Here is a 24,239-nt window from a genome sequence, read left to right as displayed (position 1 = left end):
CTTTCGCCGAGCCGGCCCGCCTCAAGGTGTTTCGGGCCGAGACTTATTCCGCTCCGCCCCACGTATTCCCACGCTAGTCCCCTTTGGGTCTAGCAGAATCTGAGGAATGGGCAGCGCGTTTCTTTCGCGTCGCGACGTGTTTCTGCGCCAAAAAGGCCAAAAAGCTGTTGACCCACTAAAACTACCTCTGTCCGAAAAGCCTCACACCGTGCATCCCACGATAACCCTTTCGCCCGCCGATGGGAATCTAACACCATCGCCATCAACCCTTATTTTGCCAGCCGAACAGTCAATTGAACTGGCTCCTTCTTTCCTTGAATCATGGCTTTGCTCCAATACCCCGCCCCTGTCGACTACGCGGCACAGCTGGATGTTTTCAAGGACTTTTTAAAGCACTTCAAGACCTTCGAGTCCGCCTCTGAATCGGCCGCAACCGAAGCTCTGGAAGACCTGCACATTGATGGAGATGGCACTAGCGATGAATACGACTTCATGGAGGATGCCGAGAATGAGGGCGGAGCGCAGGGCGCTGGTCGCAGACGCCGGGAACCGAAGCTCAAGTACATGCAGATGCTCCAGGATGTCGCAGATCGGGAACGGACGAACGTTCTCATTGAACTAGACGACTTGATCACCGTATGTAAACGGCATCCTTTCAATTGAAGTGGCCATGTCTAACGTGGGTACAGTTCGAAAAAACCCTGCCGGAGGAGACAGACCTGAAACTCGTCGAGTCTGTCCAAAAGAACACCAAGCGCTACATCGATGTCTTTTCGCAGGCAGTGGACGATGTGATGCCCAAAGAAACCAAAGAGATGACGTATGTAGTTCTTGTTGATTGAAACAGCTTGCAGCTAACTGGATGCAGATTTAAAGATGATGTGCTCGATGTGATCATGTCGCAACGCGAGAAACGAAACGAGACAATGACCATGGCCATGGAGGCGGACATGGATGCAGCGGCTGCTCCTTCAATGTTTCCCCCCGAATTGACCCGTCGATACACTCTTAACTTTAAGCCGCTTACCCCCTCTGGGTCCAGCAGTGAGCGCGACTCCAAAGCCCTCGCAGTACGAAATGTGAAAGCAGAGCACCTCGGCAGCCTCATTACAATCCGTGGTATCACTACTCGTGTTTCCGATGTCAAGCCTGCTGTCCAGATCAACGCGTACACCTGTGATCGTTGCGGATGCGAAGTGTTCCAGCCGGTTACTACCAAGCAGTTCCAGCCTATGACGGAGTGTATGTCAGATGAGTGCAAGCAAAACAACTCCAAGGGACAGCTTTTCCTTTCTACCCGCGCGTCCAAGTTTGTTCCATTCCAAGAAGTGAAGATCCAGGAAATGGCAGACCAGGTGCCTGTTGGCCATATTCCACGAACATTAACCATTCACTGCCATGGAAGTCTCACAAGACAGCTCAACCCTGGTGACATTGTTGATGTTGCGGGCATTTTTCTGCCCACTCCCTACACAGGGTTTAGAGCCATCCGTGCTGGTTTGCTGACAGACACCTACATGGAGGCTCAGCACATCACGCAGCACAAGCAGGCTTATAATGAATTGTTGATGGACAGCCGAACCCTTCGCAAGATTGAGCAGCACCAGAAGTCCGGCAACATGTATGAATACCTATCGCGGTCTATTGCCCCTGAGATTTACGGCCACCTTGACGTCAAGAAGGCTCTACTTCTGCTCCTCATCGGAGGTGTGAGCAAGGAAATGGGCGATGGCATGCACATTCGTGGAGATATCAACATTTGTCTCATGGGTGACCCTGGTGTGGCTAAATCACAATTGCTGAAGTATATCACGAAGGTCGCGCCCCGAGGTGTGTACACAACCGGTAGAGGAAGCAGTGGTGTTGGTCTTACTGCTGCAGTCATGAGAGATCCCGTTACAGATGAGATGGTCTTGGAAGGTGGTGCTCTGGTTTTGGCGGACAACGGTATCTGTTGTATTGATGAATTCGACAAGATGGATGATGCGGACAGAACAGCCATCCATGAAGTAATGGAGCAGCAGACCATCTCGATCTCTAAAGCTGGAATCACCACCACCCTTAACGCACGTACATCTATCCTGGCGGCAGCAAACCCGCTCTACGGACGATACAACCCGCGAATTTCTCCTGTTGAGAATATCAACCTTCCCGCCGCCCTGCTTTCGCGTTTCGATGTAATGTTCCTCATTCTCGATACCCCTTCGCCCGATGGTGATGAGGAATTGGCCAACCATGTCACCTATGTGCATATGCATAACAAACATCCTGAGAACCAGGATTCTGGTATTGCTTTTACGCCCAATGAAGTTCGTCAATATATTGCCAAGGCACGAACCTACCGACCTGTTGTCCCCTCGACCATTTCCGACTACATGGTTGGGGCATACGTGGCAATGCGAAAGCAGCAGAAGCGCGATGAGGAGAACAGGAAACAGTTTTCTCACGTTACTCCACGTACTCTGCTCGGTGTTGTCCGTCTTTCACAGGCCCTTGCGCGTCTTCGATTCAGTGATGTTGTGGTCACGGAGGATGTTGACGAGGCTTTGCGTCTCACTGAGGTCAGCAAGGCATCCCTGTACAACGATAGCCATACTGGTGCCGACCAGACCCCTAGCAGTAAGATCTATAGTCTGATCCGGGGTATGCTGGAAAGTGGCGCTGCGGCTGTGGGTGATGGCGAAGAGGGTGAACTCAGCATGAAGAGAGTGCGCGAGAGGGTATTGGCCAAGGGTTTCACGGAGGATCAGCTGGCAATGGCAGTCGATGAATACGCTGTGCTCGACGTAAGTTTTGATTTTGTATTTCTTTTGACACTGGCGCCTACTAACACGTTCTTCAGGTCTGGCAAGTCACTGGCAACGGAACACGCCTTCTCTTCGTCGGAGCCGGTGATGACGAGGACATGGATCTGCGATGAAAAACTACTTAATTATAGCACTGTTGACATGAATATTCTATTTATCTTTCTTTTCCTGGGTTGTTTCCTCTATCACTAGTCATTTCTGTTCGATGTTGGCCATATTTCCCTTGGTACATGAGTTGTGCATGTTGTTTACGTCAGATTCCTTCAGAATTGGTAGAGTATAGGCGTGGGTGTTTATGGTGCAAAGCATTTTTCTTTTTCAACCAAGACGTGCGTGAGATTAGAATTCTAACACCAGATCTAAATACAATTTTTCAATAGAAGACAAGACTTTTGAAACAACCAGCATAAACCTGGTACATTATCCCTGATAAGGGAGAGATATTACATTGATTAAGCATTAATCTAAAGGCCGCAGGGGCGATGAATGTAGTGAGAATGCGGATCAACACCCAGCCCTTCAAGGGCTACCCTGATCGATTAAGGAAAAGAGCAACAAGGTGAGAGAAGATTAAACAGCACACTCCTTGTGGATGGGGACCTCCGCGCAAAGATCCGGACCAGCACCGTACGAGTTCTTGCAAGGAACGTCGCACTTGGTGTGCTCGGGTGTGAAGACCAAGAATTCGTAGTTGGGGATTTCCAGCCGGAACTGCTTGTTGGCGTCGAAATCGTGCTTGCTGGCCTTGTAGCCTGCTCGACAGGCGCAGTGGAATTGGGTGCCGGTGCTGATGCAGGATGTGCTGGGGTCGCAGTGGTTCTCGCCGGATAGAGGATTGCAGGTGCCGCACTGCTTGTAGGGGACGATGCTGGAGACAGCAAGGGAGGCGGATGCCAGGAGGAGAGAGACGAGGTGGAAGGTGTGCATGGTGGATGGAGGTTTGGGAGAGATGGCTTGTAGGAATGGATTCAAGTGATGATACTGGGTTTTTGTTTTGCTTTGGAGTGGAGGGTTCAACTTGTCGAGGGTATTCCTTCTCTTTATACCCTTTCATTTGTTACATTCCCCATCTTGACTTTGAATGCCTCTGTCTCACAGTGGCTGGCAGGGCTGGCAGGGCAGATGATTACCCTGCAAGGTGTCTGAGCATGACAGATGTGTAGATCCTCATTGACTGACAAGGGCGTCACTGCGAGAGAAAAAGTCAATCCCAGAAAGCAACATGCCGAGACCCGACATCCAGCATGTCTCTGATGAATCCGGAAAAGATTCCCCTGCGGAGAAAATTGAGTTGGCACTGGCATCCAGGTACACCAAGGATACTAGATCCGGAGCATGCCTCCCGTCGTCGAGTAAACATCAAGGTCTCTGAGTCCTGGGTCTGGGAATGATCCGATTCTTCCATCGCGGTGATTCTTCACGTTACACTCACCGCATGCAGCATTCTTCACCAGGCATAGGCGTGAAGATCCAGCCTGTGGACTGTGGAGTGGTGGAAGCAGCATCGCTCTTAGTAGTAACTATTTAAAATTTAACAATGTTGCATGTTGGCTCTCATCCAGGATGTAAGGTGTAACTTGGATTGCCATTCACGCGTTGGATATCGGATTCTACAACCAGGCGAATAATGGCAACGAGAGGCAGACTCGAGAAGCCCAACCCACTTCGATCTTTCTACTCGTATTCGATTTCAAATCTTCCATTTTCATCGAGTTATTCCTGTGTATAGCGGGTCACACAAGTCGCGTAATTGACCGAGTCGACTCGACCTGTATGAGAACAACAGAGGCTGATGGCAAGCTCTTAGGCCACTGCAAGCAATTTTAATCCAAACACCTACTCCTAGGTATCAGGATATAAAAGATGAGATCTCATCGGTAAAAGAGCGGTGTGGATGATTACCTACTGGTGGAGCCACGGTCTCCTCTTAAGCACGATCTTTCACGAACTGCGAGATCGCCAAGTCATGTGTATTTTCTAAAATGGCTTAATGAGTCATAAAAAACTGAACTAGTAGATTAATGGCTTAGATATCTAATAGTGTAAAGTAGATCTTGCATAATTTCATCTTTCCTCCCAAATCCACTTGACGTCATAGTTTTTCGACAGAACACTCGCTTCCAGGCCAAGGCTTTAAAAGGAAGGTTTATAAAACCCACTGGCGCCCGTGGTTTGCCTGATTGATTTGCAATTTCACAAATCCGCACACATTCTCACCCCGCATTTGCCATCCAAGCTCTCAAAATGTCTGTTGAGGAAAAAGTATTTAGAATAGTTTCGGAGCAGCTTGAGGTGAAGCAGGAAGAAGTAATACGCATGAAAGCTCTCTTTATGAGCATCTGACTCACTATTGTTAGGTTACCAGTGAGAAGAGTTTTGAGAATGACCTGGGAGCCGATTCCCTGGTTCTTGTGGAGCTGATTTTGGCCGTGGAAAATGTATGATATTAATGTTGGCTTCTGTTACGCATGGATATGTTAATAAGAAGTACAGGAATTCGATCTACAAATTGCCGATGAAGAAGCACAAAAATTACAAACAGGTAAACATTTGAACTTTCGTTGGTAAAATATGGCATGGGAGGATAACTAACAACATGATAGTTGGGGCTGTTATCGACTATGTGAAAGCTCATATCAACGTTGAGTAGGCTTGGGAATTACATAGTAGCACTAGATTCAACGAGCAACAGGAATCATAAAACAAGAAATCGTCCATTTAGATAAATAATGCAAGGCAATCCAGCCAAGTAGAATAGTAGTCCACGTTCTCTTTTGTACCCTCGAGACCGACCCAAGTCTCCGCTAAAATTATGATTCTCAAGCGGGCCGAGCCCAATCTCATCCCAACCAGACTTTACTTGATCTTCAGAACGCAAAATGGCGGCAACAGATGATGCTCTTCCTTTCCCATACCCATTAGCCCTCGGCACCGACATATGCCATATTCCTCGAATCCAGCGACTTCTGACTGACAATAGCCAGAAACAAGTCGACAGATTCAGCCAGCGAATTTTCAGTCCGGCAGAGCGGTCTTTTTTCCAGGAGCAATATGACAAGGTGTTGCAATTAAGAGAGAATATCGCAGACAAGGCCGATAACGAAGATAATGGCCAGGATGAGTCCGGTACCGATAAAAATCTGCAGCGCACTCAATACGAGCGAGCGTTTTGGAAGTTGTCAAGTTGGGTGGCTGGGCGGTAAGGTGCCCTATCTCTGACAAAATCCGAGGAATGAGCTGAAAACTCCTAGGTTCGCGGCCAAGGAGGCCGCCATGAAGGCAGTATATCCTCACAGACTGGGTTGGCATCAAGCTGAAATCTTGACGGTCCCTGGCAAGATGAAGCCAGTCCTGGTTTTACATGTACCGCCACCTCAAACTGCAGATACAAACGAGGGGGATGGAGACCTACCACCATTGAGAAGACAAGTGGCACAGCTCTCAATCAGTCATGATGGGGATTATGCTACGGCTACCGTATTGGCGGTCAACCACTCTGCATAAGCTTCTGGGTCGTGGGCTCTCTTGCTTATACGACCTGCCATGGTACCGCATCAATCAATACACCTACTAGGTATCAGAGCTGCAGTCGCTGTCGGTTGCATATTCTGTGATGTTCACTCCTAACCGAAGGTGCGGATGGTGAAAGGGTAAAAAGCCTGGGCGTTATATTGTTTGTACGCGATGTTTTTTATACATGAAAGCCGTTTTCGAAGGAGAAGTTGAGCCTAAAGGCTAAAGATGTACCTTGGATCCTTCAGGCTCACCGATTAAGGCCAGGAAGCTCTCATGAACCTCATCAGTCAAATCACTAGCCTGCATGCTTCTTCCCTTTGCTAAAAAGGCACGTCGAGAACACTCCCTCGTAATTCCACTGCCTGTCCAGGCAGCAAGAAGCAGTGTTGTTACAGGAGACATCCTTTTGCCCTCGGTCTCCAATTCCTCCTTAACCTCTTGCTTGGTCTGTGCCTCCTTTGGGTTGTCTTTCTCATCACTCTCCCAGAGACCTTTATGGTATGCGTCTCTCCAAGCCAAAAGCGTCCCAAGGGATCCGGTGAGTGTATCACCCTGGCCTCCGCTGCGCTTGAGCCCTCCCTGAATATCGGAGACAATACTGGTGACGCCGTTGGAGATCACATCATGTGGTCCTTTCTGGATGATTGTCACACCACCCAAGGCGTTTGAAAGTTTCTCACAAGCATCCGTTTCTTTGCTTGTCTTATCTCCATCTGACTGAGATGCAATTTGAGCCTGGCTGAGCACCTCAATGCCTAATGCTTTCGCTAGGCGACTGAACTCGTTCACATTGGGGGTGAGAATACACTCCTTATATCCTCTTACCAAACCTGGGTCCTCCGTGACAAGAAGCAGACCATCAGCGTCCAAGACAAAGGGTATTGACTGTGACCGTGCCTCTTTCATCACCTCTGTAACGACTTGGAGTGTCACCCCATCACGACCAAGACCTGGTCCTATAACCAACGCATGCAGACGCGAGAGCATATCAATTATTGGACTGGCAAGAGCGGGAGCATCTATCGAATTGGGGTTTGGAACGCTGTCGCTGCTCGGTAGCAATGGATGGACCATAAGGTTTGGAGAGTAGGTTTTGATGACCTGAATGGCTATAAGTACGAGCTCGGCGGGCTACCTCGAGGGAGAGTGAGAATACCGTAGCTGCTGATTTTTCGCAAATAACATGGCTCTGTCACATGTTAGGCCAGCACAAAACATAAACAGCGGATACAAAACAGTCATCTTACCATATCACACCCTGTGGTACAGGTTCAGTCAATAAGGCCCTGAAGAAATGGTTGCATGACCTACCTAGTTTCGCAGATGCCATCGAGGAGAAGTATGGGGCACCTGTATAGCTGGAAGTTTCTCAGTATTATTCACGTCGAACAGTGCTAAGAAATTGGGACATACTCCGCACAACCCCCAATCACAGCAACACGCCCATGTTGCCCTGCATCTTCTGTCAGCTATGGAGGCCGTAGACATACCAATCATTAATAGTGGCGGATTCTCTTGGATAGACCTTCGAATGCACACAATTGCGACGTACTGACCTTTGTGAAACTTCTCCAGCAATGGAGGCACTATCTTGCGCGCTTTGTTGAATAAAGCCTTCGAGGAGGCCGACACATGGTGTACTGACTCCATGTTGGATTGCTTGATATGGTGTGATGAGCTATGGGATAGCTATTATGAGGACTTGGGACCCGAACCCCTAAATAGCTAGACGATGTTGTATGAGGGGAGAGGTGGAACAGGAATGGGGAAACGAAGATTACACCGGGTGATGTCACCGCCTACGAGGTGGGGCCTTAGTATTATTTGCAAACAAGTATATTCTCCATATCAAAGATGTGCTGATGTCAAGAAATATTGTTCATGAAATTTGCATTAGCTGAATCTATCCAGAAGCTAAGAGTGTAAGAATGACGCCCGCTCTTCGCAAGTAGACCAATGAAAAGAAATGGAACAAAAGGACGAGTTGTCCACCATCTAAATATCGACACCTTGGCGCACGCTGATGCTCACCAGAAAAAAAAGAAAAAAAAAAAAAAAAAAAAAGGAAAGAAGTTAAGCAAAAACTCAAGGAGATACAATGACCGAATGGTAATAGAAGCAAACTGGTATGTAATGGACCCAACGGGTATTCCTCGCTGATGCTGTGCGTTCAAAAAAATAAAAAAAAATGTCGAGGAAAGGAATCGAGTCATGTCATAACTCGAGTAGAGATAAAAAGTAGTGAATCATCTACTCCTGGATGCCAATGCAGACAGCTTTTTACGGCGTTCCAGCTTCTCTTGCTTAGCCTTTTGCTCTGCCAACCATTCTTCTTCATCTTCTTTCCTGGCAAATTTAAGTGCTGATGCTTCTTCCTGCTCCACATCATCCAAGCCAGCTTCCATATCAGATGATTCCGAATAGTAGTCGTCGTAGTCGTCCGCATAATCCCCTTCGTCCTCTTCGTCTGTTGCAAGATATTCGTCCACTCTCCGTTTGCCAGCGCGAGACTGTGCTTTATCATTCGGATTACGCCGGCTGGGTATACCGGCCGTTCCTCGGTATCCGGACAGAGGCTGCGACGGTCTTGCAGTGCCCTTATAAGAAAGTTCCTCTGGTTCTCGTTTTCTGATGGGTTTTCCATCGCCAGCTTTTGCGCCTGCTGCACCAGCAGGGGTTGCGGCCTTTTTTCCGGAACGTGAATTCTTTTCCTTTGCCAGAGCTTCCGTCGCTCGCTTTTTGCGTTCCGCCTTGCTGAGCTTTTCTCTGGGAGTAGATTGATGATGCTTGAACATGCCAACCTGTGTCGGTGCTTTATCTTGCAATGATTTTGCCTTCGCCATAAGATCTGCGTAAGATCCTTTAGGAGGAGGCTTCGAGGATACCGCTGCAGGTTTCTGGGCCGTTGATCCACTGCTGCCAGATGTAGGTTTTGCCGCACCAGAAGCCGGGTTCAAACGGGCTTTGGAAGCCGCTGTAGATGTAGTGGCGGGCTTTGACGCAGCTGGCCTCCCAGGTAATTGGGTATTTGTTTTTGGTACGGCTGTCCTTCCAGGTAACTGAGTATTCGGGTTCGATGGACGGCGCAGCTGCTCCTCAGCCTTTCGCTTCGTCCCTGCTGCGACATTTTTCCGCTCAGGAATATCGCGAATCCCCGTGCTAGGTTTGCGGACTTCGGACTTGGCGGTTGAAGATGGAATGGGGGATGCGGGGGGTCGGGGGGTCGTTGCTGGCGAAACTGAGGACGGCTTTCCCGTCTCGATGGACGAGAGTACGGAATCGAGGAACTGCAGACGTGTCAGACAATGTCACTGAGAAAACACCCGCAAAAATCTCTTACACTCATATTGCTTTTCAGTGAAATGATAGTCCCAGAACACAGTTGAAAAGGGGAAGCTGAAAGAAAGATGTGTTCACCGTCGGTGGTTAGAATGACAGAGTAACTTCATGACTTCGGTACGACACTACTGAAGTGATCTTCAGATGCGCCAGATAACGTGAACTGCGTCCTAGTGCACCAAAATGAGGTTCGCGAGTGAAGAATGCCCACTTCACCACCGTTGAATATGTGAATGTGAGCGAAACAAGACCTTTTGACTCAACAAGAACGAGAGAAGCGGGGAGAAAAAGCAGCAGCAAGACGCCATCCTGTCTTCTAGAAGGCACGGTGTCACGTGACATTCAACTGCGAATCCAAATCGCCTGCGCCACAGCTTCTCGCTTAGAGCCCGACGGCGCGCACCAGCCACAGAAACCAGCCGCACCGCACTTTTCTTGCGATTTTGGAGATTCCATCTTGACTTTCTACTTCTCACATCGCTCAACCTCCCCCGGAATCGACGTCTCAGTCTCCGCCCAACTTGCGGTTAAATCGATTGATTCTCGTTTTCGATACATTTCATAAAAACTTCGGTATGTGTTTCTCAAAAGCTGCATTTTCAAACCTATCGTCATACGGCGCACTCAACTTAATCGGAGATCAAATCTAACGGAAAAATTTTGCATACAGATCAAAATGAAGCACCTCGCCGCTTACCTTCTCATCACCCTCGCTGGTAACGCCAGCCCCTCTGCCGAGGATGTCAAGGCTGTCCTCTCCTCCGTTGGCATTGACGCCGATGAGGAGCGTCTCCAGAAGCTCATCTCTGAGCTCGAGGGCAAGGACATCCAGGAGGTTAGTGATATGCGCTGAATTCTACAGTGGAATGCGAGAGTCGGAATTAACATTTTTTTACAGCTGATCGCTGAGGGTACCACCAAGCTCGCCTCCGTTCCCTCCGGCGGTGCTGCTGCCGCTGCCCCCGCCGCCGGTGCCGCCGCCGGTGGTGACGCCCCTGCCGAGGAGAAGAAGGAGGAGAAGGCCGAGGAGGAGTCCGACGAGGACATGGGCTTCGGTCTCTTCGACTAAGCGCTTTCACCTATCTGAGGCTACAAAAAATCGCAATCCGTGGGGGGAAAGAAGTCTGGCAGTTGTTTTCAAAATGGGGAGTGATCTCGCCCATGGGTTTCAAACCTGCATGCTTCAGGTTGTTCTGATGCAGTTACGAATTATGCATACGTGAGCTGGAAAAAAAAGCCTTTAGCAAATACAGATTATCTGACCTCCGCAAATCTGCATCCGCATTCTCTGTAGAGACTCGTGTGTAAGCGTTTTGAATTAAACCTAAGATTGCCATCACGTAGATTACATGGTTGTGGATCTTTACAGCACCAGTTATGGAAATCCATTAAATCGAAAGCAGTCAAATCTAGCCCAATAATTATCACTCTATCCTTTGCTTATCCATCTAAATGCTGTCTATCGCAATCTTTGCCAAGACATAATTAGCCCTAATATGTAATCGACCGATGCGGTCTAGTTTGTTAGGGTTTGACCTAGCCCGGTCGCTTAGGCGAGCCCTCCAGCCCACCTCCAAACTCGAAGCGTAGAAGCGAGAGGTCCGCCCGACGAACGTCTTTTCAGCGACACGACACGCCACGACAATTCGCTTTTCGAGATCCCGTTCGAAAAGCGACCTTGAGGAACATCCGCAAAAATGGCTGACCACGAATACGTGAGTAGACCCGTCATGTATCCCGTTTTAGTGAGATGAAAGGATGGTTGAACTAACATTTGTCCTTTAATACAGAACGCCGAGGAGGCTGCCGGTACGTTATCATTGAGAACCTTTCCTGATGCCCGTGGTTTAAGCGACACTTGTTGGAGTCTTGTCTTGATGGAAACTGGAATGGAACGACATTTTGTGACGGAGTTTTGATGGTTTATGAGGGGCCGACATGTCGCGATTGAAGGGGCCACGCAGACCAGGGACAAGAATCAGACGCTGACTGTCATCGCCAAACAGAGCTCAAGAGAAAGAGAACCTTCAGAAAGTTTACCTACCGTGGTATTGACCTCGACCAGTACGTTCGCCTCGCGCATCCCCTGGCTCCCAGCACCCGACTCCGAACGAACGAAAAGCATTGGCGACAAGTTTCTTTGGAGTCGGGTGTGGGATGATGAATATGAAGGAATGGCATTTCTGACTGAGCGCTTTATATAGGCTCCTCGACCTCTCCTCTGAACAGCTCCGTGATGTCGTGCACGCCCGCGCTCGCCGTAGGTTCAACCGCGGCTTGAAGCGCAAGCCTATGGGCCTCATCAAGAAGCTCCGTAAGGCTAAGCAGGAGGCCAAGCCCAACGAGAAGCCCGACCTCGTCAAGACCCACCTCCGTGACATGATCATTGTCCCCGAGATGATCGGCTCCGTCATTGGTATCTACTCCGGAAAGGAGTTCAACCAGATTGAGGTCAAGCCCGAGATGGTTGGCCACTACCTTGCCGAATTCTCCATCTCATAGTACGTTTCCCTCTATTGAGTACTTCACCCATCCTTATAAGCCAATGATCTAACAACTTTACAGCAAGCCCGTCAAGCACGGTCGTCCCGGTATCGGTGCCACCCACTCTTCCCGTTTCATTCCCCTCAAATAAACGAACAAAGGCTTTTGGAGTGTTGCGTGGAGTACCGGTCAGGCGGATTCAGGGAGGAAAAATGGATGGAATCCATATTCATATCTTTGGGTTCATCAACTTGTATGTCAAGTGCGGGTCAGCTGTTTCAATCTCAATATAAAGATCTTGTCGGCATGAAACAAAAAAAACAACGGGATCTACTTTCTCCTATGAAAAGGACTCGAGTCTCTCGGTCCGATCAGATGGAGACAAAAAGACTTAACCATTTTCCTCTGTTCAATTTTTTTAGCTAGGGGAAAGGAGTCTAATTCTACGAAGTCTTATCTTTTTCTGGCGCATTGTATCCTCGTGAATCGTCCCTGGTTCTGGCCATTTATTGATTGTGAGGTCATGCAGCTCGTATGTACCCCGTAGATCCACTTAGCTCCGGCTTATGGCCTTGCCCTCGTGTCAATGCACACTCTGCTCCGTAGCCTGTACTGCAAAGGTTATTCTTTTGTGGCCGGTCTGGTATTTATGCAAGTACCTACCACATACCTGCGAGATTTTAATTGAGTATCGAATTGTCCTAAGTCATAACCCATAAAAGCTCACAAGCTCCATTAATTGGTCAATGATAGCCTCATTCAATACCTACGCGCATGTCAACTCGCAGTGGGAAACTCCAATTCCTACTCAAGACTCGAAAAGCTCCCTCAAGGTCCTTCGAACATGATTGATTGATATAAGATGACAAAATCACAATATGCTATCTGATTCCCTCACAATTCTCTCAAGCTTATCCCACTCTTTCCGTATGTTATCTATCATATCCATAGGGTCCAGACCATTGGCAGTAAACTCCTTATGCACATCATTGAAAGCGCTTCTCACTAGCCTCTTGAAACTAGGCACGGTGCAACTTTCCGATTCCTGACTGACAAGCTTACTCAGTATAAACCAAATGATGAAATTGAAGTTCAGTCCGTGGGCTTCAAGCGCATAAGGATCGTCGGTGTTCGCCTCCATCCCTTGTGACAGGTGTATGGCGAGCTTTGCCAGCGCCCATCCATGTAAGTGGCGGATTGGGTGAGCATCGTGGCTATATATGACGGGGTCGATGAGTATACAGCGGATAGCGGCGTGGATAAATGCTGACTTGAATCTTCCTGCCGAAAGTAAAGATGTTATCAACTCATCACGCAAGGAAACATATGGCTGTCGGGCGATGGGCCATGAACCGGTTTGGCGCAGTCCCTGCATAGCAGACTCGAGCATATTGACTGCCTTCAATGGCTCAGTATCAGGGTCAGAAGCAGACTCCATTAGCTCCAGGGTTTTCCTATGAGAGGCATCCAGGGTAGAACAGTCAGATGGCGCAGTAGGTAAAAATCGGTCCTCCATTGTATCTGTTCCTTTCTCGCACTTGGAGCACTGGCAGTTGAAATAGTATCTCTCAGAAAGCTCTCCACGGCGATATTCAAGTGGGTTGGTTGCGTCGATATAAGAGATAAAAATCTGTTCTCCCTTTTTGATTGGCCGGATGGCTTTAACAAAGAGCTCATCGCCATCGAACCCGGCAACAGAGTTATAATCACAGCCGTGGTTTATCAAAGCCGCATATGGGTGCAAGTATAGCCCAATACGATCATATTGAGCATTTGTGAGGTTGAAAGCATTCATGTCAAGCTGTATGAAAAAAAGTCAGCCCGTTCGCTCAGCATAAAGATATACAGGAAAGAAAGCCAGGGCTTACCTTGGCTCCAAAAGCAGATAAAGCTTGCTCGCTCATCTCAGTTCCAGAATATGCCTTCACTGCCTTCGCTGACAGAGCGATACGCTCCCACTGTTTCATGTTCTGGTCTAGTATCTCTCGAACATGAGTCTCTAGCCGGACAAAAAGGTCGAGCTCCTGCGCAGCATATTTTCGACGTCCACTGCGCAGAACCATGCGGAGAATTGCTCTCGCATTGTTTGGAAGAATTCTCGGTTTGAGCTTTTGGTAGATTGGGCACTCGAGGGAGTGTGCGAACTTCCAGTCTTTGGCTTGACAAGTCTGGCGAGGAAATCAGCAATCTAGAAGAATATGGGAGCAGATGAAGAAACCAACCCTGTCACAATATTTCGTAACCTGGCATCCAGTACATGCCTTCAGATCAACTGGAACCTCCAGGTGTCTCTTCCCAAAGCACCCAGAGCAGGTATCCTCTAGTCGTGGTGTATCAAGAACAGCCACAAAGGGACTTTGTACATTCAAAACATCCTGCCCGGAGCCAATATCTGCAGAGGCGAAAATACCAGTTCCCAGGCCATTAGGAGCTGGTCCTGGGGTGGTCTTTGTATGGACTGATGGAAGAGGATTTTCAAGAGACATCTTGAAACTGAATTAATTGAAGAGTTTCTGTTTTGGGGATCTTGAAGAGACGATGGACGTGATCATGTGATTAGTCATCGAATATCTTGTCGAGCCCAAAATCCGAAAACATCGGGCTCTATTATTTCTGTCTCTGGGTTTAAAATTGTAAAATAATGGGCTTGTAGAATTGACAATGATATACTATTTGAATATATGAGCTTGAAGGAAGCTGATCCATGTCGTTGCAACAGAACCAGTGGTGATGTCCACATCACCAAGTCTTCAATGTATTCAACTTACAACGTAGAAACAGAGAAATAGAGGCAAAGGAAGTTGAGATTTGAACATGAATATACTGATACAATACATAAATTGAAGAAAATCATTGAGTAACAAGTTATGAATAGAAACCGGCTTCAATATTCTTCTCGCTCAAGCACATAGCCAACCAGCCTACTAGAGGAGCCAAAACCAAAACAATAAATAAATGAAGACAGATAGATCTCCTGGGTGCGTGACCCTATTTTTGATATTGCTTCGCCTTTTCCGGCCGAAGCAGGGAAGCTCGAATGCCGGGACCAAAAACAAATAGTCTATCAACACGAAGCCTTATCCGCTACGCCAAACAAGGCAGCTTTTGTTTGCCTGGGGTAAAAAAAAAAAAAAAATGAAAAGCTAAGATCGGGAAATTAGATTTATACGGAAGGTTTGCTTTTTGTGTGTTTGTTTGGATGTCGGGTTTACAGCAGCTTGCCGCCGACGAAGTTAGACCAGCTGCGAACCTCAGAGGGAATGCCGTCACCACGGGGCAGCTTCTCGCTCATGGACTGAGCGAAGAGTTGAGCGGTCTGGAGGAGAATTAGCAATCATGAACCAAAATAAAGTTGATTAACTGGGGAGGAAATTCATACCTTAGGCTCCATGAACAAAGGCACACCAAAGTCGACAGCGTTGCGTCTCATAACGTAGTCCTCGTCGAGCAGAGTCTTGCCCCTGCTCTTGGCAAGGTTGAAGCAACCGCGGATGTCGTACTTCTCAAACACCTCACGGAGCTTTCTCTTGTCGGTCTTGGGGAATTCAATCACCTCGACAGAAACGTTGCCCTTGGCAGCGGACTCGAGGTGAGCCTTGACCTCGGGGCTAGCAGCGAAGAGCTTGTAGCCAAGAGGAGAAAGGTAGTCGACAATCTTGGACAGGGTAGGGTCGTTGATGTCACCACCGAACAGCAGACCTTCACCAGGCTCGGGCACGCGGAAGTTCATGGTGGACTGGAGGGAAGACCAGTAGGCCTCAACCAGATCCTTACCGAAGCAAGCAATCTCACCAGTACTGGACATCTCGACACCAAGGAAGGGGTCGGCACCAGCAAGACGGGTCCAACTGAACTGAGGAACCTTGGTAGCAAGGTAGTCACGCTTTTCGCTCATGAGGTCAACGGGCTCAGGAACGTCACGTCCAACAAGAGCCTTGGTAGCAACGTCAATGAAGTTGGTTCCCAAAACCTTGCTAACGAAGGGGAAGGAACGAGAGGCACGGAGGTTGCACTCAATGACCTTCAGCTGGGACTCGGCACCCTCGATGTCGGCCTTGATGATCTGCATGTTGAAGGGACCAGTGATGTTCCAAGCCTTGGCGACCTTCTCGGCAATCTCCTTAACACGGTCCATGATGGACTGCTCGAGGTTGGCAGGAGGGAGAACCAGGGTGGCGTCACCAGAGTGGACACCAGCGGGCTCAACGTGCTCACTGACGGCGTGCACGAGAAGCTTGCCGTTGGAGGCAACGGCGTCAACGTCAATCTCCTCAGCACCCTCGATGAACTTGGTGATGACGACAGGGTGGTCAGGGGAGACAGCACTGGCGTTCAGGAGCTTCTCCTTGAGCTCGTCGGCGCTGTAGATGACGTTCATGGCAGCACCAGACAGGACGTAACTGGGACGGACCAAGACAGGGTATCCGACAGCCTCAGCGAAGCGCTCAGCCTCGGGAACCGAGGTGAGTTCCTTCCAGGCGGGCTGGTCAACACCAATGCTGTCCAGAATCTGAGAGAACTTGTGTCTGTCCTCAGCCTTGTCGATGTCCTGGGGGTCAGTACCCAAGATCTGGGCACCACCAGTCTCCTGAAGGCGGAGAGCAATGTTCTGGGGAAGCTGGCCACCGACAGAAACAACAACACCGCTGGCGCTCTCGAGCTCGTAAATGTCCATGACACGCTCGTAGCTCAGTTCTTCGAAGTAGAGCTTGTCAGCAGTGTCGAAGTCAGTAGAGTAGGTCTCAGGGTTGTAGTTGATCATGACAGTCTTCTTGCCCATGTTTCTCAAAGAGAGGGTAGCGTTGACGGCACACCAGTCGAACTCGACGGAGCTTCCAATACGGTAAACACCGCTTCCCAAGATAAGGGTTCCGTGGTCATCAAAGGTGACATCGTGGGAGGTAGCGTTGTAGGTGGTGTAGAGGTAGTTGGTGTCGGCAGGGAACTCGGCAGCCAGGGTGTCAATCTTCTTAACCCAAGGTCTGATACCGAAGCTCTTTCTGCGAGCGCGGACATCGTCCTCGGTCGAACCAGTAAGCAGAGCGATCTGCTTGTCAGAGAATCCGAGCTTCTTGGCTCTAAGCATCATCTCCTCCTGGATACCGAAGAGGCTGCCAATCTCCTTCATCTCATTCTGGCAGTCAACGATGTTCTGGAGCTTGTAGAGGAACCACTTGTCAATCTTGGTCAAGTCATGGACCTTGTCCACGGAGTAGTTCTCGTGGAGCATGGCCTGACCGACAGCCAACCAACGTCTGTCAGTGGGGTTCTTGAGAACCTCGTCGAGGTTCTCGAACTTGTCACCCTGGAAACCAATGTACTTGGGGTCAACCTGGCGGATAGCCTTCTGGAAAGACTCCTCGAAGGTACGGCCAATGGCCATGACCTCACCAACCGACTTCATGGCACTTCCGATGTCACGGTTAACGTGCTGGAACTTGCTCAAATCCCATCGGGGAATCTTGGTAACAATGTAGTCCAAACTGGGCTCGAAGTTGGCAGTGGTGGTCTTGGTAACGGCGTTGGGGAGCTCAGGCAGGGTGTGGCCGAGACCAATCTTAGCGGCAGTGTAGGCCAAGGGGTATCCAGTAGCCTTCGAGGCCAGAGCAGAGGAACGAGAGAGACGAGCGTTGACCTCAATGACACGGTAGTCAAGTCCATCAGGCTGCAAAGCGTACTGGACGTTACATTCACCCACAACGCCCAAGTGACGGACAATCTTGATGGCAGCAGTACGGAGCATGTGGTACTCCTCATCAGACAGAGTCTGACTGGGGGCAACAACAATACTGTCACCAGTGTGGATACCGAGAGGATCGAAGTTCTCCATGTTGCAGACAGTGATACAGTTGTTAGCAGCGTCACGGACAACTTCGTATTCAACTTCCTTCCAGCCCTTGAGAGACTTCTCGACCAGAATCTGGGGAGACAGGGTCAAAGAACGGGACGAAAGGTCACGCAGCTCATCGGGGTTGTTGGCAAATCCAGATCCCAGACCACCCAGGGCGTAAGCGGAACGGACGATAATGGGGTAACCAACGGACTCAGCGGCCTTCAATGCCTCGTCAACAGTACCGACGGCAATGGATTCGGCGATAGGGATGTCAATCTCGTTCAGAGCCTTGGCGAAGAGATCACGGTCCTCACTGGTCTCGAGGGTCTTGATGCTGGTTCCCAGAACCTTGACGCCGTATCGGTCAAAGAGACCCATGCGGTTCATCTGCACACCCAGGTTCAGACCAGTCTGACCACCGAAGGTGAGCAAGATACCGTCAGGGCGTTCTCTCTCGATGACGTGAGTCACATACTCGGGTGTGACTGGGAGGTAGTACACTTCGTCGGCAAGCTTGTGGTCTGTCTGGATGGTCGCAATGTTGGGGTTGATCAAGACGGACTGCACACCAGCTTCCTTGAGAGCCTTAAGAGCTTGGGAACCTGTTTGTTTGAATATGAGTCAGTGACTTTGTCATAAAATATACCTCAATTGCATCCCCGGTTCTTGTCTTTATTCATATGCATCCGCATCTTTAGTCGATGCAGTTATACCTGAGGGCGAGGTATCAAATATCTATAGGGCAGTCCGCAACCTACCGGAATAGTCAAACTCTCCAGCCTGTCCAATGCTCAAACCACCAGAACCGATGACAAGAACCTTCTTCACATCGACCAACTCGCTAGGCTTCACGACACCACTGCCGAGATACGACTCAGCGGAGGGAGTGTTCGAGGTCTCCGAGGCCAATCGGCTGATGGCACTGGAGAACGAACGCAGCTGCTGCGATCGCCATGTCGAAGGAAGCTTCTGTTGCAATCGCAAAGCCGATGCCGTCGAACGGGCCGTAGTCTGTGAGGAGAACGAGCGGAGCGCAACTGTGGCAGGGCGGGTTTGTGCCAAACCGCGCTGGCGGAGGAGGGAGGACGCCGCCTGTCCACAACGAGCTGCGAGAACCATTGTGTACTGCGCGGAGGGAAAAGAGTAGAGGAGAGGAAGAATTAAGTTTATTGAGTCAATTGACCGAGTCTATGACTCTTTTTGGAGGTGTACCCAGGTGAGGTAGTGATGACTTCCAGCCCGGTAGTTTTTGGTCTGTTTTAAAAACCTTGATGGCTTTTTTTTCTGTCCCTACTTCCCGCTGAGTGCCGCACGCCCAGGATCCAGGGGAGGACTAGAGGAAGGATAAATGAATGACCTGACGTTCAACAAAGGAAGCAGGAAGACGGGGAAGTCGAGAAGAAAAAAAAAGACTTGGTACCGGCGATGAGTCAATGCACCTGGACCACAAAATGGAGATGCTAGTACAGTGGCCGGGAAACCCCAAACGACACAAAAACCTGTCCCCAAGGGCCGATAAGAGCTCCGGTGCGCGGAACGGACGGGGTTTTTTTTTTTTCTCTGTTCGTCGCTTTTTTTGGTCCTCGCCGCTTTTATTCAGCAGTCGGCAGGGTCACCGCCTAGAAGCACAGCCAACGGGAATCGGTTATTTGTGCCCAGTCTTTCCGCCTTAACCCCTTACGGCCTAGTGCGTCACCGTTCAATCCTCAAAAGCCAGGCACTAAGCCCTTAGTGGTCGGTAGTTACGTCTAGGATATAGACTATTGGTGGAGAGCCAGCAGGCTAAGCGTCAATCATGCTTGGGAGCTCCACTCTAGAGCTCACACATTTTTTCATGCCATGTTTTTTTTTTTTCTGCGCTGCAATGGAAGATGGAAGATGTCGGGCTAAAAACTACCCAGGGGCGTCAATTGAGCAAGGTGAATCTCGATTGTATCTCCAGAGAGAGAAAACAAATTTACACTTTACACTGTAAAATGATCTTTACTGGAGCAGCTTCAACAGTTCAAGGTCTTGCGAACATATGCCGTCTTCACCGGATATCGGAGGGCCCCCACGGTAGATAGACCAGTCAATGGCCTCGTGTCCAATCGTTCCGTCCCGGTATCATAACTCTATTTGCAATGGAAAGCGGCATTTCTTGTTCATTTCATCATAGCACTCACTACTCATAATATAGGGCTTGTTCGTCCTCACACCTATTAATCTGCTACGCCCACTCTTCCATTCAGTGCCGCCCAAGGCCCTTGAGATCGCTTCTCCTCTCGTCTCTGTCTTGTCTGCGATCTGGTGGAACGAGCTCCATGCGACCAATTGTCACCGCTACCCTGTTCCACGTCCTGGTCGTCTCCCAATGCGCCCTCTAGATCTTGATTCAGCATCCTGTACACCTCTCGCAACATCTGCTGTGCATCCTGCGCCATTTCTTCGCCCATCGCAACATTTTCTTCCACATGCTCTCGTTCCTTCGTCCCTGCCGCTTCCGACGCGAATGCCCACGCTTCGGCCAAGTTAACGACCTCGTCGGGTTTGATCTGTTCAGTTGCGGTTGAAGATTGTCGCGAATGCCTGGCCGTTGCGCCGGGGTTGACACGGGGTTGGCGGGCCATAATGGGATACTCGGGCAGGAGGAGACTCTCGTCACCCAACCGGTTTAATACACGAAGAGCCGTAGACTTTTCTTTGGCGAGCAAGCCCGCCATATAAGACTTTTGGAGGGTCAGCGCCCGCTGGCTTTTAGATAGTGGAAGCAGCGTTTGACTCGCGTATAGCAAGACGTCCAGCGGTTCAAGTGGTGTTGTTTCTTCTGTTCCATTCTGGCCGTGGTCTAAAGATCGTGGTTGGGGCTTGGCGGGCGCTGCTGCAACAGGTTGGCAAGCCTTAGAAGCCGCATCGAGGAGATCCCTGCGAGCATCAATGTAGGCGGCATACTGCTTCGCAATCTGTGCTTTGCGCTCTTCCAGTAGTTTCGCAGATTCTTCGAGCTCCTCGGGGGGCAGATCCTCTACAGGACCCTCATCGTTGCCCCCGACACTCACCAATTTCTCTTCTACCCATTGTACTAGTTCATCTCGTGTCCTCTGCAACGCAATTACTTTTGCGGTGGTAGAATAGCCTTCGTCGGGGTGCTTAGCAGACTCGTGTTGCGCTTTGATCTCGTCGAATAGTTTCTTCTCTCTATCCAGCTGAGACTTTGCGCGTATCACGGCCCTTTCCAATTTGTGAACCAGTCCTTCAATCCCACCCTCTGCTCCTGAGGCATTTTGCTCGCCATCTTCAAACTCTTCGGGCTGCAAAAGCTGTTGGTTGCGGCCCTCCTTGTCATCAATATATTCTGGTTTGGCCTCATCCCGACCTTTAAGCTCTTGTAGGTAATGTTGAAAGGTCTGGAGCTTCGCATGTCGTCTACGGTCTCGGAGGAGCATAAGGTATGCTTGCAATTCGGAATTGGAATCTTGGGCGGGCGTCTCGACTTTGGCATTTCTTCCCTGGATCTTTGAGCCCACATTTTCCGATATGGATTCATACTCCTTTCTCGCAGCCACATTCGCTTGGAGTGCTTGGAGGTATTCCTTTCTCAAATCGGTGAAATCCGGTGAGATACGCTTCACCTCGACGACGGCATCGTGGGGCGCACAAAGGGAGAGGTGGGAGTGGGCATAACAGTTGGGATTGTCAGGGTCATCATCGGCAAAGACAATTTGCGAGCGGAGATAAGCGGTTAGTGCCTGTCGAATGCGCAGGGCCTCCTGCCGGCTCTTGATGTAAGGAGCGAGCGGTTTGGCAAAGGGGGGAATGTGGGTAGCTGGAAGGTCACTCTGATGGGCCATTGTCCGGGGTTCTTCAGCTGTAAACAGCGACTTCTTGACGTCAAGGCAGGGTTCAAATCACTCTGAAACTTGACATGCGAAGATCACGGATAATAACGCTCGACAATGCTCCTTGCAATTTCCCTCGTTCACAGGGGGGCTGATTGATGGATTGTTGTTGTTTTGCTGCTTTAGAGCGGGTCGGAGAGGGTTGGATTATGTAACCAGCCTCGGGATGATTGACGTATTCGAGTGAAGTGTGGGGTTGGATAGCTTCATTGTGATAAAGCAGATGGGAAACACTTCATCGGTGGATATGATTAATTGTGCAGATATTGCAGCAAGGGGCTTCTTTCTGAATCAAAATAGCAACTATTACTTGTGGCCGTTACGAGTACGACTGTTGGATGACCCAGCACATCCAGTATGCCTTTTTGATGTAGTAGTTTGAAACCTAGGAACACTCTCCCTTGCTTTGTAAGGGTATCGACCTTAATCCAATCTAGCAGTGTTCAGTAACATCTAATGTTTATCAGCAATATAAGACATCATTTCTTGATGCTGATTAAAGAATATCAAATGGTGGAAGAAGAGCAGTCAGCTTGAGGTGCCTGGCCATCGGCTTACGACCACGGCCCAATCAGTGGCGATGCTTAGCACAAAGAGGGACACTGCAGCGCATTTGGTCCAAATGGGGTCTTGATGGAGCTGCGTCGTAATTGTGGATCGTCGAAGATCCCAGGTTCCATCATTCTATATTCAGGACTGTTCTCTTCTCCTCATCTTTTTGAAAAAATCCCTCTCTACTCCGGACATATATTTGTTGTACGTACATACGATGGCGAGAGAGGCTGCCACCTGAATCCCCACGAGCACCGTCTGGTATGTTTTGAGTCTCCCTTGGAATCTCAATCAAGGGGTTGTGGATTCCCATTCATTTTGCCATTCTTAATTTCAGTAACATTAACAGTACCTCGGTCTTCTAGCTTAGCGTTGGCTGTCCTCACCTCCGTTGATATATTATCCTGTCATTCCTCCGTCGACTCCATTACTTCTGCTTTCTCCACACCGCATACACACCCAACGGTATAGCTATCTTGCTACTACCTTGCCAATATGGCTTCAGACCTGAGCTCCGTTCCTCTCTCTGCTCCAACAGCTCGACCTCGTGCTGCGACAGCCGTCCAGCCAACAACCACTTCCCCACGTGTGATTTCTCGACGCCCATCGGAAGCCAATGGCCCTCCTTTGATCGCTCTCAGCCCAACTACATATGCTGAGAGCCCACCTGACCATGGCATTGCGGGAATAGCATCCGGTATGTTTCTTGTGCAAGACAAAAAGTCCCATAGGTTTGAGGTCGCAGCAGTCCTAACAGCTTATTAGGCCCGTTGCGGCATCCCAAGCCTCTTACACCGTCTGATCTTCACTCAGTGCTCGAAAAAGAACAAGAAGCGATGGCAAGTCTTTTCCGGATAGCCCCTGAATTTGAGAATTATGATTTTAATGAACTGTTCAATAGGTCAACCGTCTATCTAGAGAGCTTTCCCTCCTTCGCCAACAGACAACCTCTGTTGCATCAACAACTTCATCGACTTCGGGCACGCTTAATGACTCTTTAGATGCACTGCATTCGTCTCCCTACTTGAATAGCTCTACAAACCATAGCACATCACGGCGCCATCGCTCCTCCTCAAGTCTGAGTTCTTCATATGTTCCAGCTGTTCAAGGATCGAGGACAAACAGTGTCACTGGAATTGCACCCTTACGAGATTCTGGTCTACCAATCCGGCCAGGTCGAAGCCGGGAAACATCTATCACGTCACCTCGACAGTCTGATGCTGCTCTGTCATCGCTATCACCCCCGTTGCAGCAACAAGGAGATTATTTCCCTCATGTCGCTACCGTTCCAAGCTCGTATCCTCACCGAAATTCGATCACCCAGCCAGGGAAATCAGCAGCAGCAGCTATGTCTCGGTATGAGGAAACAGCCCACCACCGTGCGGAATACGAATCAATTAAACGCGAGAACGAAGCGTTACGTCGCCGTGTGCGTGATCTCGAGCAAGTCCTTAAGAAGCACCGAGATGGGGAACCCAAAATGGATGATTTGGCACATGGCAGTACCTCTGCTCTTACAAATGCAATGAAGGATGCTTCCATTGCAGAAACTTCATGATCTGACACGATTTTTTTTAATTCTTCGCCCCTATTTTTTCTTTTTTGACATTGGGCTATCACTTAACGGATATTGTTTACGATGGCGATGGATACGGTTCTGCAAGGCAAACACATTTGACTCTTAACAACTACCCTATTTTTTCTTGGGCTCTCCACTAGATACTAGTCGTATCTATTCTTATTCTTATTTGATGCAGGCATCAGAATACATCCTTATGTTTCCATCACATGCGGTCCAGAATGACGAAAACATCCACTGTGGCTGTGCGA

At 49.4% G+C, this 24,239-nt stretch overlaps 12 protein-coding genes across 12 annotated transcripts; 6 read left to right on the top strand and 6 right to left on the bottom strand.

Moving 5' to 3' along the window:
• Positions 1-321: 321 nt before the first annotated feature.
• ASPWEDRAFT_118579 (DNA replication licensing factor MCM7) lies at positions 322-2,920 on the top strand (the record flags this gene model as incomplete). The annotated part of the gene is made up of 4 exons (XM_040828835.1): positions 322-636; positions 690-820; positions 869-2,786; positions 2,843-2,920. The coding sequence occupies 4 exons, from the start codon at positions 322-324 to the stop codon at positions 2,918-2,920; spliced, it is 2,442 nt and encodes an 813-aa protein (XP_040684843.1).
• Positions 2,921-3,377: 457 nt separating this feature from the next.
• ASPWEDRAFT_119504 (putative adhesin) lies at positions 3,378-3,734 on the bottom strand (the record flags this gene model as incomplete). The annotated part of the gene is made up of 1 exon (XM_040828911.1): positions 3,378-3,734. The coding sequence occupies one exon, from the start codon at positions 3,732-3,734 to the stop codon at positions 3,378-3,380; it is 357 nt and encodes a 118-aa protein (XP_040684842.1).
• A 1,317-nt stretch (positions 3,735-5,051) lies between these two features.
• ASPWEDRAFT_176263 (acyl carrier protein) lies at positions 5,052-5,457 on the top strand (the record flags this gene model as incomplete). The annotated part of the gene is made up of 4 exons (XM_040831479.1): positions 5,052-5,114; positions 5,165-5,245; positions 5,301-5,349; positions 5,411-5,457. 4 exons carry the CDS (start codon positions 5,052-5,054, stop codon positions 5,455-5,457), a joined length of 240 nt encoding a protein of 79 aa, XP_040684841.1.
• A 229-nt stretch (positions 5,458-5,686) lies between these two features.
• ASPWEDRAFT_72154 (holo-ACP synthase) lies at positions 5,687-6,311 on the top strand (the record flags this gene model as incomplete). The annotated part of the gene is made up of 2 exons (XM_040839231.1): positions 5,687-6,006; positions 6,059-6,311. 2 exons carry the CDS (start codon positions 5,687-5,689, stop codon positions 6,309-6,311), a joined length of 573 nt encoding a protein of 190 aa, XP_040684840.1.
• Positions 6,312-6,383: 72 nt separating this feature from the next.
• Positions 6,384-8,080, bottom strand: ASPWEDRAFT_684647 (ATP-dependent (S)-NAD(P)H-hydrate dehydratase). The gene is made up of 6 exons (XM_040838970.1): positions 7,880-8,080; positions 7,737-7,776; positions 7,635-7,681; positions 7,571-7,581; positions 7,480-7,512; positions 6,384-7,424 (listed from the first exon to the last, which is right to left on the bottom strand). The coding sequence occupies exons 1-6, from the start codon at positions 7,971-7,973 to the stop codon at positions 6,543-6,545; spliced, it is 1,107 nt and encodes a 368-aa protein (XP_040684839.1). The 5' UTR covers positions 7,974-8,080; the 3' UTR covers positions 6,384-6,542.
• Positions 8,081-8,371: 291 nt separating this feature from the next.
• ASPWEDRAFT_45120 (uncharacterized protein) lies at positions 8,372-9,929 on the bottom strand. The gene is made up of 2 exons (XM_040836447.1): positions 9,664-9,929; positions 8,372-9,610 (listed from the first exon to the last, which is right to left on the bottom strand). The coding sequence occupies exons 1-2, from the start codon at positions 9,667-9,669 to the stop codon at positions 8,570-8,572; spliced, it is 1,047 nt and encodes a 348-aa protein (XP_040684838.1). The 5' UTR covers positions 9,670-9,929; the 3' UTR covers positions 8,372-8,569.
• A 44-nt stretch (positions 9,930-9,973) lies between these two features.
• aspf8 (ribosomal protein P2) lies at positions 9,974-11,185 on the top strand. The gene is made up of 3 exons (XM_040838969.1): positions 9,974-10,235; positions 10,333-10,497; positions 10,561-11,185. Exons 2-3 carry the CDS (start codon positions 10,339-10,341, stop codon positions 10,729-10,731), a joined length of 330 nt encoding a protein of 109 aa, XP_040684837.1. The 5' UTR covers positions 9,974-10,235; positions 10,333-10,338; the 3' UTR covers positions 10,732-11,185.
• A 123-nt stretch (positions 11,186-11,308) lies between these two features.
• Positions 11,309-12,470, top strand: ASPWEDRAFT_45119 (40S ribosomal protein uS19; the record flags this gene model as incomplete). The annotated part of the gene is made up of 5 exons (XM_040836446.1): positions 11,309-11,377; positions 11,453-11,648; positions 11,671-11,726; positions 11,867-12,163; positions 12,228-12,470. Coding segments are annotated over 3 exons (423 nt in total), but the record flags the coding sequence as incomplete, so codon positions are not given.
• Positions 12,471-13,017: 547 nt separating this feature from the next.
• On the bottom strand, positions 13,018-14,632 carry ASPWEDRAFT_176257 (S-adenosylmethionine-dependent methyltransferase; the record flags this gene model as incomplete). Its single annotated transcript, XM_040831478.1, has 3 exons — positions 13,018-13,947; positions 14,015-14,314; positions 14,369-14,632. 3 exons carry the CDS (start codon positions 14,630-14,632, stop codon positions 13,018-13,020), a joined length of 1,494 nt encoding a protein of 497 aa, XP_040684835.1.
• A 392-nt stretch (positions 14,633-15,024) lies between these two features.
• Positions 15,025-19,493, bottom strand: ASPWEDRAFT_45118 (carbamoyl-phosphate synthase (glutamine-hydrolyzing) CPA2). The gene is made up of 3 exons (XM_040836445.1): positions 18,738-19,493; positions 15,526-18,581; positions 15,025-15,462 (listed from the first exon to the last, which is right to left on the bottom strand). The coding sequence occupies exons 1-3, from the start codon at positions 19,096-19,098 to the stop codon at positions 15,355-15,357; spliced, it is 3,525 nt and encodes a 1,174-aa protein (XP_040684834.1). The 5' UTR covers positions 19,099-19,493; the 3' UTR covers positions 15,025-15,354.
• A 530-nt stretch (positions 19,494-20,023) lies between these two features.
• Positions 20,024-22,295, bottom strand: ASPWEDRAFT_45117 (uncharacterized protein). The gene has a single exon (XM_040836444.1). The coding sequence runs from the start codon at positions 21,807-21,809 to the stop codon at positions 20,181-20,183; it is 1,629 nt and encodes a 542-aa protein (XP_040684833.1). The 5' UTR covers positions 21,810-22,295; the 3' UTR covers positions 20,024-20,180.
• Positions 22,296-22,904: 609 nt separating this feature from the next.
• ASPWEDRAFT_176254 (uncharacterized protein) lies at positions 22,905-23,967 on the top strand (the record flags this gene model as incomplete). The annotated part of the gene is made up of 3 exons (XM_040831477.1): positions 22,905-23,106; positions 23,175-23,221; positions 23,311-23,967. The coding sequence occupies 3 exons, from the start codon at positions 22,905-22,907 to the stop codon at positions 23,965-23,967; spliced, it is 906 nt and encodes a 301-aa protein (XP_040684832.1).
• Between the last annotated feature and the right edge of the window lie 272 nt (positions 23,968-24,239).

The sequence above is a fragment of the Aspergillus wentii genome (genome assembly GCF_001890725.1).
Source record: "Aspergillus wentii DTO 134E9 unplaced genomic scaffold ASPWEscaffold_8, whole genome shotgun sequence".
Classification (NCBI taxonomy): Eukaryota; Fungi; Ascomycota; class Eurotiomycetes; order Eurotiales; family Aspergillaceae; genus Aspergillus; species Aspergillus wentii.
This window is presented reverse-complemented; position numbering and strand designations above follow the sequence as displayed.